This window comes from Nannospalax galili, unplaced genomic scaffold (assembly GCF_000622305.1).
Source record: "Nannospalax galili isolate Female #2095 unplaced genomic scaffold, S.galili_v1.0 scaffold652, whole genome shotgun sequence".
Lineage (NCBI taxonomy): Eukaryota > Metazoa > Chordata > Mammalia > Rodentia > Spalacidae > Nannospalax > Nannospalax galili.
Genome location: NW_008332152.1, coordinates 375572 through 390291, shown reverse-complemented (window position 1 = coordinate 390291; position 14720 = coordinate 375572). Strand labels below are relative to the sequence as shown.

Sequence of the window (14720 nt, the reverse complement as noted above, 5' to 3'; positions counted from 1 at the left end):
CCACACTGAAAATGGTGGCATTTTCCTGTGGCAACTCCCTACCTTGCCTCAGCCTTAAGGGGCATCTTTGCAGATGAAGCTTTCTCCAGGAATCAGGTCCAGTTGTCAGGCACTGGCCTTAGCAAGGCGTGATGTGGGAGAGGCTCGCATGGGAGCCCTACACCATGGGCCTGGCTGGGCTCCGCAGTCCTGAGGCCTTCCCGCCTCCTCAGCTAGTCTCTGCATGCGCCAGAGGTGGTGATTTCTCCTAGACTTCATTTACGCACTTACACAAGAACTAGTTCCTACCTACATTCTCTCTCTTCACATCCTTGGAGAGATCAGCTCTAGAATGTTTGTTCCACCCAGAAGATGCAAGCCTCTGTTTCCATATCTTGGGTGGCCTGGAGCCAGCCCATCCTCTGCAGGGTGTGCTGTGGCCCTTCCTCAGCTCTCAGTAGGGAGAGAGGCTTCCCTGTCTGGTGCCTGACAAGCTAGGTAGAAACCAGGTGACGGGATCAGCCCAATCATGCCGCCAGGGGCCACTCACTCAGTCTCATTCCCTTAACAAGTCCAACAGGTGTCTTCGTGAATGGAATGTAACCGCCCTGACAGGAGAAATTCTAGAGACATTTGTGCCCCTCCCTTCAACTGCTAAACCATTGAGTCAATGAAGCCCAAAGAATGAAATCTTCCCCAGGAATCCCAGGCTCACCTGGTGCAGCCAGAGGAGGAACTCTCTCCCAGGAAGAGATCTCAAACCCACCTTGCATGATGAACTGGAGCTGAGACTGAAGGGTCAGTGATGGGCAGGACTACCTTGACCAGGACTGCTTACTTACAGATACCTTTTGCCTGCTATTTAAACCTCAACCTCATGTCAGGACCCTGAAGACAGACTTGGGGGCCAGTGGACCCCTTTATTTGTTCCTCTCTCCAGTGTGATGAGCCTTAGCTGTTAGGACTGCTGGGACCCAGGCTTGTACCTTACCCATTTTTACATAACAGCATGTGTTTGGAAACCTTTACCAGGGCCAGCGGGGGTCACAGTGGGAGCCTTCTGTTTTTTTTAAGATTGCACGTGATGCTGCCTTTCTTGGCCTCCAGCCAAGGCTCCTAATGGTACAAGGACCAACTTAGGCTAAAGTTTTCAATAAAAGCCATCACCTGCCCAGCGTGGTTGAAGAGGCCCAGCCAGGCTTGAGGGAGGCACTGGAGAGGTCTGGACTCAGAAGCATTTTGATTCTCAGGCCACTCACAGGGTCTGTGTCTGTCATTCACACATCCTTCCTGTGGTGGTTTGATGAGAAATGTCCCCCATAGGCTCCAAGTATTTGAATAGTGGGCTCACTCGATGGCGCTGTTTGCAGAGGTTTAGGAGGCGTGACCTTGCTGGAGGAAGCAGGTCTCTGGAGGTGGGCTGTGAGAGGCCATGGCTTGGCCCATTTTGAGTTTGTCTGTCTGTGTCCTGTGCCTGCTGGAAGACGTGAGCGCTTAGCTTTCTGTCCTGGCTGCCTTCTGCCACAATGGATTCTTACCTCCTGGAACCATAAGCCCAACAAATTCTTCCTTCTATAAGTTGCCTTGATCATGATGTTTTATCACAGCAACAGAAAAATAACTAATACACCTCCCCAGCAGGGCTGGGCATGGAGGATGGAGCAGGATTCTGCAAGGCCACAGGCTCATGATGACCTCCGGAATGAGCAGACCTGAGCCTAGCCCATTTTTATCCTCTGTCCAAAGATATACTGTGCCCATTGCATGGAGGGGAAACTGAGGCAGAGAATAAATCACTTGACTAAAATAAAGAGTACCAAGTGGTGGAGCTTTGGCCACTGGGCACAGTGACAGTGTACCTTCACCGATGCTCCTGTCCCTACCCACAAACACTGTAAAGGAGAGGGAGAAAGGAGGACAAAGCAAAGAACTAGGCAGCCTGTGCATGTGTGGAGCCATAGCAACTAACAGTGTGGGCATGGGTAGTGGGAAGCAGCTCGAGTCTACCTGTAGGGCTGGCCTCCTTTGTCCTGGCATCTACCCAGAAGGCACTGGGTCTCCTGCTCTGTTCCTCCCTTGCTGATTTGAAAGGGGAGTGTAACTCTCATGTGTTCCTCTTTTTGTTGCTTCGTATGGCTTGAAACTCCAGGTAATCCATTGACCTGGTATTTATGCTAAAATGCTAATAAGTTGTGCAATTTTTTTGAGATGGGTCATTCCCACGCAGGTGGCAGCTCCTGGGAGGACCTGCCCCTAAAAGGCCTAAAGGCGTCATACCAAGGATAGCAGCACAGGAATCCTGGGCTGCATCAGTGGGAAGCTGAACTCTGAAAGGATCCTGGAGGTGCCATGTCTGCTGGCTTGTTGGAGTACAAAGCATCCCGGGTAGGTGACAGAGTAGCCTGGCCCCAAATTGGAAGCACTGAGCACCAGCCAGGAAAAGACCCAGTTCCTTCCTCTTAAAGGAAATGTTTTGTGTATGTCTTTTCATGCAGAGCCTGTGAAGAAGAGAGAGTTCCCTTCCCAAACAGATGTTTAGGTTGTGTTTGCCCGGCCGGTGTTGTATTTTCACAATACCCCCTTGTAATGCAGGATTGTGGAAAAGCCTCCTGTTGGTTTCAAGGTGTCCTACTTGAGCAGAGAACTTTGTTGGGGTGGGGGTTGGAATCCCGGTGTAGGTTCAGGTTCACCCATCTAGCCCACACACAGTAGCATTGCCTGTGGTTGTGTTTCCAGAATTTTCATCTTAATCCTCTGGGAGAGTTCCTTATGAAATAAACCTTCAGGTCTGTATATTGTGACTTAGCAGGCATATAGTATATAGGTTAGTATTCGTGGTGCTGTGATAAAACATGACACAGCAACGTGAGGAAGAAGAGGGTTTATTTTCATACAGTTGAGGAGGTGCGGCAGGCACAGGCGGCTGGTCACATGGCCTCTGTGTTCGGGAAGCAGAGACATGAGTGCTGGTGCTCAGTTCACTTTTTCCTTTTTGTCCAGTTCAGGAACCCAGCCCATGGGAGGCGCTGAGCACCTTTAGAGTGGGTCTTCCCTCCTCGGGTAACTCAGTCTAGAAACTCCTTTATAGATGTGCTCAGAGGCTTGTCTCCTAGGTGATTCCAGGTCCTAAAAGTTGACAATCAAAATGCACCATCACAGGGCTGGAGAGATGGCTCAGTGGTTAAGAGTACTGGTTGTTCTTGCAGAAGACCTGGGTTCAGTTCCCAGAAACCACAGGGCAGCTAACAGTTATCTGGAACTCCAGTTCTAGGGGATCTGACACCCTCTTCTGACCTCCGAGGGCATTGCGCAACATCAGTGCACTTACATACATACAGGCGATACACTCATACACATAAAACAAAAATAATAAATAAAATATTTAAAAACGTTAACTGTCACTTAAGGTCAACCCTGTAGATGTTGTGATAGTATTAAACTCTTGTTGATTGTACTTTTAAAACTGAGCACCTTCTGTTTCAGAGTAGAAATATTGTTTTATATCCTACTTACACATCTTTTAAGAATATTTACAGTGATGAAAATAGGTTGCAGAGCTGGAAGATTCCTGATTTGGAACTGGTATTGAAGGATCTGTACCCAGTGTGCTGGAAGCTTCAGCTACCAACTTGACACCCCTGGGAAGAGGGAGCCTCAGTTGGGGAATTTCTTATACTGGACTGGCCTGTGGCCATGTCTCAGGGGCGTTTTCTTGGTTGTTGAGTGATGTGGAAGGGGCCAGCCCACTGTGTGCGGTGCCACCCTGGCTGGTGGTCTTGGTTTGTGCTGCCCTTACCAAGGACAATCAGGTTCAGTCCCCAGCACCCACATAGCAGCAAACAACCATCTGTAACTTCAATTCCAGGAGATCCAACACCCTCTTCTGGCCTCTGCAGGCATTTCATGCCTGGGTGCACCTGCTTACAGGCAAAACACTCATACACATAAAATAGAAGTAAAGAAAAGGGAACAGGCTGAGCACAGACCAGAGATGCGAGACAGGCAGCAGTGACCTCTGTGGTCTGCTTTTCAGTGCCTGACCACAGGCTGCTGTCCTGAGCTCCTGCCCCCCCTGGTCACCCTCCATGATGAACTGTTCTCTGAAGGTAAAATAATCCCTTTCCTCCCAAGTTGGTTTTGACCAGAGTGTTTTATCACAGCAATAGAAAGCAAACTAGAATACCCAGAAAGGAAGACGCTCTACAGAGAGACATCCGTGGCCCTTCCTTTGGCCGTCAGACCATTGAAACAAAGCTCCCCAAAGAATTGGAATTTCCCGAGGAACTCTCACGCTCAGGAAAGAAAAGACTTAAAACCCTGGTGCCAGTCAGAGGAGGAACTGGCCATTAGAAAGCGATTTCATACAGTTCTGACAACTCATCAGACTACCTTGGGGGACACACAAAAGCCAAGATATGCTAGGCACAACCACATCCCAACTATACATACCTCTTGTGCTCTGTTTAACCTGCACCTTGTGTCAGGACCCAGGTGCATGCAGACTTGGGGCAGTCACTGAATTTGTTCTTTATTCCTGGCCCGATGTGACCACACTAAATACATCTCTTTTCTCTTCAGTAATGTCTCTTTATTCGCCTTCTTGAGGACAGGTGACTGGGCTCCTTAAGGCTGCCAGGGCCCACGCTTGGTGCTAACAGTTGCAGCAATGGATTTACTTCCTTTTTATTTGGAGGTTTTTTTCCTTATAGAATGTGATTAAAGTGAAAAACAGCCTTTTAGATGCATTCCCCAGCTGTGTCCCCAGTTCCTTTGAAGACATAAATAATTAAGTAATTCCCAATTCCAGAGTGTTCTGAGAGGAGGCACTGAGGCCGCTTCACCACAGGTCAGTTGAAAAGTGAAACAGCGGTAGGGGCTTTCTTCTTGGCAAGCAACAGCACAACTTGGGTGCCTCAAGCAGGGACTTGGGGCTCTCCATGTACACAAAGGAGCAGGGTTTCCAGGTAGGAGCTATTTCTGTAGGTGTGTGGCTGTCTGAGTTTATGGTCTTGAAGCCAGGGAGGACAAAAAGGTAAAGGCTTCCTGCTGCCCTGTGCCAGGACAGACTATATGGGACGGTGCCAACAACCTGAAGGCTCTTTCATCCAGAAGTGCCCCAGACACATGCTGACCCAAGCCATCACCTGCCTACTGCAGCCCTGGGAGGGTTGCTACCTTGACCACTCTTCCTTTGGAAGGAGGAGAGTTATTCGGAATCACAGCTGAGCCTTCTGATATGGCAGGTGTCATTCAAGATTCTGTGCTTGCTTTGGGGAAAATATCTCAGGAGTCAGACAGGTCTGTGTGTGATTGTTTTGTCTAGGGAGCTTGTTCCTGGGAGGCAGATGTGGCTAGATGGTAGACACTGCTGCTATTAACCTCACCAAAAGCTCGACTTCGGAAACAATGCAGTTGGTAAAGTGTCTGCCTTGCAAGCATGTGGACCCGAGTCCTCCAGAACCCCTTGGAGGTAGAGACAGACAGATCTCTGGAGCTTGCCGTCCATCTAGCCTAGCTAAATGGGTGAGTCCTAGTTCCTAGTGAGAGACCTTGTCTCAAAAAAATAAGATGTGGTGGTGCACACTTTTAATCCCAGCACTTGGGAGGCAGAGGCAGGAGGATCTCTGTGAGTTCAAGGCCAGCCTGGTCTACATAGAAGAGTTGCAGGCCAGCTGGGACTACAGGGAAAACCTGTCTCAAAAACAAATGGAGAAACGATTGAGGAAGACATCCCAACATCATGCTCTGAATTCCACACATGCCTCTGTAGATTGGCACACCTACACATACCACACACAGAGCTGTTGACCCTTGGCCTGTCCACATATGTGTACACACACACACACACACACACATATGAAAGACTGTTAATTTTGACAGTCCAGAGGGAACACTTGGAACCCAAGCCAGGCCTTGAAAGCTATGCTTAAACAGGCTGACTGGAAAACCTGGGGACCATCTTTGGGTTGAGCTCTTAGGGTCATAATCAGGTCTCTACCCCTCATGGGCACCAAGGTAGTTGTCAGCCTTGGGCATTCTGGGCCTTTAGGAAGGCTGATGAGTTGGCAGGGTCCCCCTGAACTTGAATAGGATCCTGCCTGCTGCTGTTCAGGCCAGGGCCCAGGAGGTGAAGCCCTGCTTGAATTGGGAGATGTTAATCACCATCGTGGGTCACCGTAAATTCGCTAAAGAAGATTACTAGTTGACAAATGAGACCTTTACCCTTCTCAGTGGCTGAGGTGGGGCTCTGGAAGAGTTTGGCCCTGACGGCTGCCCCACCGACACTCCCTGTATAAAAAGCGGGAGCTGTTTCCTTGGGATGGCACATCAGAATGTTCAGATAAGCCACTTGTGGTCTCTCATGTCAGCTAGCATCACAAGTTTGAGGCCAGCCTGGGCTACATAGTGAAGTCCAGGCCATACTGATCTGCAGAATGAAACTGACAGAAAAAAAAAACAAAACTTGAGACAGAGAATGGTGGTTGTGTCCCAGGCCTGTAGTCCCAGCTCTCAGGAGGTCGAGGCAGGAACATGTAAAGGGCTGGGACAGGAGCATGTAAGGGCCAGGCCAGCCTCATGAGTGCAGATCAGCCCACACTACAGAGTAGAGCCTGTCTCAGAAAAGCAAAACAAGGGCAGCTCCTCAGCCCCAGCCCACGGATGGTGGGTTGATGGGTTCAGATGGTTTGTTTAGTGAGCTTTCAGGAGGAACAGAGAGGAACAAAGGCTGGTCTGTACGGCTGCTTCTGCAGAGGGTAGAAGCCTTGAGGAGGTACTATGGAAAGACTTTCCAACCCTAGAGGCGCCATTAATAATTACGCCAGCTTTACTGGTGGGGCTTCCAGGCTGGTTTTTTTGTTTGTTTGTTTTTTTTTTTTTTTTTTTTTTTCCTGTTTCTGTGATAAAATACCTGTCAAAAGCAGCTTAAAGGACAAAGGTTTTGTTGAAGGTCCAGTTAGTCATGGTGAGATGTCATGGTGGTGGGGGTGTGAGACAGCTGGTCATAGTGCATCTATTTCCAGAATTCAGAGAAATGTACACTGGTGCTCAGCTTCCTTCCTGATTTTCCTGGAGTCCAAGACTCAAGCCCTTTATAATGGGTCCACTCACCTCAATGAACTTAAGATACGCCCCCCACGGGCATGCCCAGAGGCTAATCTAAATTATTCCTCACAGGTGTGCCTGGAGGCATGTTCCCTAGGTGATTCCAGACTGTCTGGTTGAGAGTCAACACTAACCATCACAAAGTTAATCATGAGCCTTGGAGTCTTGTGTTCCAGAAGTTTTAAAGCCCTTTGACCTGATTTCTGACTTGCTTTTAACCAAGGTCATGGCAGTCTGTGTTTATTGAGAGATGGATGGTGGGCAGCTTTCTGTGGTCTAAAGCTTCTTGTGAGAGTCTCTGTACCCATCAAGCCATGTGTTTATAGTAAAGTGCTGATCAGTTCAGTGTAGAAAGTTCCAGAGCACAGTGAGTCCATCAAGCCATCCGCTGTTTTATTTCCAAGCAGTACAGGGCGCAGGCCGTGGGGACCGAGGACCCTGAATTTTCCCTGCATTGGTCATTGGTCCTTGGTGCTTGCAGCGTCTCTGGTACTGAAATTTCCAGAAAGGGTTGTTTAAAGATCATTTATTTTTAACATGAATCGATGACATTTCTTATCCAAACATTTTTTTGTTCCAACCCTCTGTGAACTCTAGAAACAGGGAAGATGCATAACTAGTCCCTGTCCTCGACCTTCTGAGAGCAATGTCCTGGGAATGGGTGAAGAGTAAAAGTTGGGCAGGATGGTTTGTTTAGTAAGCTTGGTAAGCTCAGGATTCCTCTCTGGACAGAAGCTGTGGGTGCAGTGCATCACTGGGGGTGTGTTAGAGTATGTGGGGCGGGGGGTCGGGTATGAATGGCCTGGCCCTGAACTTGTGCAGCAGCAGGCCTGGCAAAATAATTATTTTCATAATCTTTTGGCTTAGTGTTTTAGACTCTGAGAAATCCCCTAGAGAATTAAAGCATTTTCTCTCTCTCCCTAAGTAAACTCCAGTGGTGGGGTCAGCCATTCCCTGGGGAGGGCAGAAGTCTATCTTGCATCATCCTCAGATTCCCAGTAGCTCAACTTTGGCCAAACACCCCGACCAACTAACGGCTACCTCCCCACCCTGCTACGCAGTGCCCCCAGCATGCCTGGCTGTGCAGCCCTTGTACACCTGGCACCTGGTCTTGGTGTACAGTGGGCATGTTCAGTGTTTTGCCAGCATGAATGGAATCTGACTTAGGAGATTTACTCCCTTAGGACTCCATGGCAAAAACTGGACATTTTTTATGGCTATGCAATTGCCCCTCTGCAGTGCCTTTTGGTTTGGTCTCTTACTGATGTAATTACTTGTCTGTGTCTTCTAGAATTTTATTATAAAATACAAGCTTTTATAATTGAGCTTATGTTATAATTCTATCTTTGTAAGGGTTGTATAATTTCACAACCATCAAGTATTTTATAAGTTCTTTGAAATAATCCCATGTTAAAAACAACAGGAATGAGTTAAAATTATTTAGGAACAAATAATTTTTATGTTCTGGGTAAATCTTTTAACTTTCTCTTGTCACTGCATGAACTGAGCAAGCCGCAGACTTTAAACTCCTACTTGTGTTACCTATGACTTGCTTTCTTTTCAAGAGTTATTTTTAGCAGAAGATGGCTAATGGCTTTTCTCTATATGAAGGTAGAAATGTCTAAAGCTTTTTTAAAAATTTATTTATTATTTTTATTTTATGTGTATGGGTGTATTGCCTGCGTGTAGGTAAATGCACACGTGTCATGCAATACCTGTAGAGGACAGAAGAGGCTGTCTGATCCCCTGGAACTGGAGTTATGGACAGTTTTTAGCTGCCATGTGGGTGCTGGGATTTAAACCCAGGTCTTCTGCAAGAGCAGTCAGCGTCCTTAACTACTGAGCCATCTCTCCAGCCCAGAAATGTCTAAAGCTTGTAAAAAGATTACATTTATTTATTTGTGCCAGTGTGTGCATGCATGTGCACGTGTGAGAGAGTTGGGGGCAGTCTTGCACATGCCATGGTGGGTATGTGGAGGTCAAAGGAAAACTTGCTGCTTCTCTGTTTCCACCACATGAGTCCCAGGATCGAACTCACATCATTAAATTTGGTAGCATGTGCCCTTAGCTTGGTGAGCTCTTGTCTAGGGAATTTAAAAGCAGCTGTTATTTAAAAAATAAAAATAAAACAGGGGGTTGGAGAGATGGCTTAGTGGTTAGGAGCACTGACTGCTCTTACAGAGGACCTGGGTTTGGTTCCCAGCACCCACATGGTGGGTAACAACTGTCTGTAATTCCAATTCCAGGGGATCTGATGCCCTCTTCTGGCATCCATGGGCCTTACATGACACAAGAACTGTGTATGCACTTAAAGGTAAAAGACCCACACACATAAAAATAAATAAAATTTAAAAATATAACAGCAGCCCACCCTCACCTCTCTCTGCTTCCCTGGGCCTGCACAACCTGCAGGCCTCTCTCTGACCCACAGGCCTCTCTCTTCGGGTAGGTCAATCGCTTCCCCCGCTCCTCGACTCCCCCAACCTCATTCACCCATCTCTCCTGCTCACTCATTCAGTTTTATGTCTTACAGGGCTTATACTGAGTTCAATATTGTATGACTGTATTAATTCAACTGTGAACCTAAAAATTTACAGCCACCTTTGAAAGAGATGTATCTTTGCTCTGGAATGTGTTACTGAATATGTTAAAAGCTGTAATGAAATGCTTCTTCTAATCATGTGGTTATTAAATTTAAAAAAATTAAAAAGTAAATAAATAAAAGAAAAAAAAGTAGTTTAATCTAGGTCAGGTGTAGTGATATACACCTTTAATCCCTGAGAGGTGCGATCCAGGGGCCAGGGGCTCCTCCATGAGAGGTGCGATCCAGGGGCCAGGGTCATACAAAGCAGTGCAACTGGAAAAATAAAACAATTATGAAGCACAGGAAAAAAATGCAGGTTTAATTATAAATTAACTTGGATCATTATGTTATTTTGTTAATCAATGTATGGTTATGATGTATGGTCTTTTATAGTTTAGTTGTAATAATGAAAATATTTATAACATAGATCTTAACACACAAAAAAAAATAACTGCAATTTTAAGAAAAGTTTAAGGAAGAAAACCTGTGTTATATGTGGAAAAGCGCTACAGCTAGATCGGGGTAGGACAGAATTTAACTCCTGAGAACCCCATCAGGAAGCCAGGGTCTGATGCAATGTTTCCAGTTTTCAATGGTTACATGATAGAAAAGACTGAGTTATTGGATACAAGGTTGAGAATAAAAATTCTTGCCCTTCCTAAAGTAAGAAGTCCAGATTATCCAGTGAAATAAAGATGTCTGTGGTAGGTCCTGCCCTTACCGTCCTCTAAAGATTCCTGGTTCCTTTCTCCCTCAGGTGGTGGTCTGTCATGTGGTGGGCGAGACCCTTCAGTTCTTGGTCAATGTGAAGCCTGCCTCAGCACAGGCAACAAGCACAGGATGTCAGCTCTATGACGTGAGGCTCTCCTCGTTTCATTTAAAGGTAAGGCTGGGTGGATGCCACAAGTCACAGGAAATCACTGTAGACTCGAAGTGGTATTCTCTGCCCTCAGTGGAACACAGGCTGAATCAGCAATGGCAAGTTACAGAGCTGTGAAAGTCAGTGTTCTTAGCAAGCGTGTCAGGCCAGCATCTTTGCACTGTAATCCTTTGTGAACAAAACTCAGAACAGCATACAGCGCACTGAGCCAGTGTGTTGAGGACAGTTGCACATGCACGTAGGGCTCACAGTGCCTGGTCTTTGCTTGACTGTGGAACCTTCTCCAAGTCCTCACATGTGCCCGTTCTGCTGTCAGTCCATCCCATTGTTAAAGATGCTCATGATTCTTTTGGCTCACTGGAAGACCCGGGACATGCCCCCTACCCCACGGTCTAGGGCCTAATCGCACCTGGCAAGTCCCTTTTTCCATGTCTGGCCCCCTATATAAGGCTGCAGGGGTGAGGGCCTGGCCACGTTTCCATGGTTCTTCCTCCCCAAGATGGGTGAGACTATTCAGGATGGGAACCAGTCAAGGCTGTTGGGGCGGCCCAGGCAAGAGGAGGAAGGGTGCCATGGCACTCTCTGTGTTGTCCCTAGAGACTTGTGAACATGGCCTCTAGGGGAAGCCCATGCCCAGGACTGGCGAGAACAGATTCTCTCCCCTCTGCTGTGCCTTGGTGACATGCACAGAAAGAGGAATGCAGTGCATAACAAGTTCCTCTCTCAGACGAGACGGCAGTCAGTGACACCTAGCCTCCTTGGGGGCCAGCTCAGGCAGAGGAAGGGCTGGGAAGGGGGTTGGGCATCTTTACTTCCATGCTGAAAGAATATGTTAGGCTAAGGTGGAGAACAAATGAATAAAAGAATGCACACAGAGCACACAGCACACACAGCAGGCACACAGAGCACACACTGCATGCACATAACATAACATACACATAGTAATATGCATGCAAACAGCCTGTCCCATTGTTAAAGATGTATAGCATGTACACATAGCACATGCAGAATGCACACACAGCACAATGCACATACAGAGCATGCACATAATAATATGCATATAGTACACATATAGCATGTGCACACAGCACACACAGCATGCACATAGTAATACACAGCATGCACACACGGCACACTGCATGCACATGATATGCATGCGCACAGCACATACAGCATGTGTACACAGCACGCAAAATGCATACTTGGGGTATGCGCATACACGAGGTACATGCACACAGCACACACAGCATACTCATACCCAGCATGCACATACAAAAGGTGTGCGCACAGCACACATGTACAACACATGACACTGCACACATTCACATACCATGAACGGAGCATACATGCATAGAGCATGCACACAGCATGTACACACAGCATTCATATACATTATGCATACAGCACATACATACAGCATGTGGACACATGCACATACCATACACATAGAGCTAATTACAGTCCTGGTGGGGAGAGCAGCTGTTTGTAACCTCTTCTTGGTTGTTTGTTCGAATAGCTGGAGTTCCACATGGAAGAGAGGAGAGAGGACATCCAGATCAGGTGGTCCTTCATTCACATGCCAGAAACAGCCGTTGAGATCCAGCCCCGGACCCCAGGGGAGGTCAGTCCGTAAGTTTGTCTTCTTCCACTGATGTGAGGATGTGTATGTGGCAGAATGTGCTGCTGAGGAGCTGAGGTGCAGATGGGGCGGCTCTGAGGTGGGCAGCCCCTGCCAGCTGCCCTCCCTATGCTGACTCCAGCCACATGGGACAGGACACTGAGGGGACAACTTAGATGGAGAGGATCCTTTCCCTCCATGCTTCCTGGGGCCTTGGGAACTGGGCTGCAGTGCGTGTGTGCGGAGTGGCCTGGGTGTCACTTTCCTTTGTGGGACAAGGAGTTCCTTCTGGCAGCTTTCCTGAGAGCCCCCTGTCCTTCTGCCCTGGCAGACCCTACCGAGGCAGCACCCCAGGTGAGGTGTGTGGATTTAAAAGTGCATCTGCCAGTGAAGTTTCCTTGCCTTTCCCCTCTCCTTTTGTCTTTTCTTCTCGTAGTCTGAGGAATGGACCCAGGGCCTTGCAGAAGCTCAGCAAGTGCTCTGTCCTTGATCTGCATCCCAGCCCTGTCAGTAGATAATTCAGCCTTCATGCTCTGGTCTGTTCGTTTGTTGTCTTTTTTTTGTAACTTTTTTAATTGATTTTTTTTGTATTTCATACAGAATATCTTAATCATCTTTATACCCTTTCTCCACTGGCCCCTTCCATAGCGCCCCCATTGACTTTCGTGCATTCTGTCATTTGTGTTAAGATCTGTTGAGTCAAATTAGTGTCCCCAGACATCTTTCAGTGCACGTTCATCCACTGAGGTTTAGTCAGTCTATCTAGAGTCCTTCCCTTTAAGAAGGTCAGCTGTTCCTCACCCAGCAGTGATCAGCTGCCAATAGTTCTTTGGCTAAGATTGGGGCCTGCTGCCCATTTCCACAGTTCTGTGCTAGGTTTCTGTAGGTTCATATGAGCAAGATCCCAGGAGCCTGGAGAACTTTTATTTCCATATGGTCCTGCACCTCCTCCCTGCCTCTCACAATTATTCTACCCCTCTTCTCCACAATGGTCCCTGAGTCCTAGGTGGGTGATGTTTAATATAGGAGTCTTGTCCAAGGACCCACACTCTGCAAACTTATTCTCTCGTTTGGCCATGTGTGACCTTTTGCATTCATGGCCATCTGTTGCATGAGGGAGCTTTATTGATGAGAGTTGAGAAACGCATTAGTGTCCTCCTCACTACTTGTTCCACTGTGCTCCACGAGCCTTAGGTGTAGAGGTTGTACTGTACATGTGTCACTTAGGGCTGGGCAATTCACAGACAGTCTTTGTGTGTGATCAGTTGTGGAACTCTGTAATTTTTGTTGCCTTTTTGAGACAGGGTCTCCCTGTAGCCCCAGCTGGCCTGGAACTCACTCTGTAGACTGGGTTGGCCTCAATCTCACAGAGATCCACCTGCCTCTGCCCACCAAGTGCTGGGATTACAGGTGTGCGCTACCACACCCGGCTTAGCCTTCATGTTTTCCCGTACATGTATACAGTGTCAGCATTCTATGTTGGTTTGGCTGGTAAATTTGAGTTACACTTCTTTTAACTTGCATACTTCAGACTTGTAGCTCATTAGGTGCCATCCCACCCTATCCATTCCCTCCTCCTCCTTCCTTCTGGCTTTTGTGACTTTTCCCTGCTAATTACATCTCGCCCCGACAATGACATCTGTCCAGGCTTGCAGTCAGTGTGCAGCTGTATGTGCTGTTCTGTGTTCAAACATTCCGTGAGTCATATCCCCCTCGGGGTAGCTATGTTATCGATCTAAGTTCATTTGCCTCCGTTAGTATCCAGCTGTAGATTTTCCCTCATCTTCATTGATTTGTGTATGTTTTTGACTATGGAAGATACCAGCATAATCTGTAAGCTAGCACCACGGGAAAGCTAGACTGGGAGGTGGCTCTGTCTGCTCCGCTCCTCAGCCCCATCCACACCTGCACACTCATGTCACTGTTTTATTTCTTCTGGCAAACACAATCTCGTTCCTCCTCCTGTACCCTGTGCTTCCTGCTCCCCATCCCTGATACCCCATCCTCCTGACAGACACCCTATAGGATTCTCTGATGGCTTTCTCTATGGAAGCACTCTGGGATTAATTAATCTGCTCTGTAGTTGACTGTTCCTGAGTCTATGATCACATCAGACACCTGCCCTCAGGACCTGAGCTCCTCAGCCACCTTGCCAGCCCACTCAGCTGAGTGAGAAGCAATTGTGCATGTCAGAACAGAGAGGTAGAAGCCCAGTGTGAGGCACAACCATACTGTGGAGTAGTATTCAGCCAGATAAAAGAGTGAGATGCTGGTTATGTCACATCCCAGCAAGCTTTGCAAACACCAAAAGAAGCTGACTCAGGAGGCCACATATATGATTCATCATGAGGCAGATCCAGAGAGAGAAAGACCAGTGGGTCCAGGGGCGGGGGTGGGACTCCTGGTTGGGGTGAGCTCTGAGGTTTACCTTTAGGGAGTGGAGAAAATGTTGGGAACATGTTATGATGTCCCACAGGACAGTGAACATTTAACATTTAAACATTTAAAGTGGTTATGCTTATGTTGTGTGACTTACATTTCCCCTTCTATTTTTT

The 14720-nt window shown here is 47.5% G+C and overlaps 1 protein-coding gene across 1 annotated transcript in view; it reads left to right on the top strand.

Annotated features, from left to right (window-relative positions):
* Positions 1 to 14720, top strand: part of C2cd2 (C2 calcium dependent domain containing 2) — a 60076-nt gene that overhangs the window by 15357 nt on the left and 29999 nt on the right. The window contains exons 4-5 of the mRNA XM_029560792.1: positions 10425 to 10550; positions 12064 to 12168. Of these exons, the coding sequence (XP_029416652.1) occupies positions 10425 to 10550; positions 12064 to 12168 (231 nt within the window). The remainder of the gene's footprint in view (positions 1 to 10424; positions 10551 to 12063; positions 12169 to 14720) is intronic.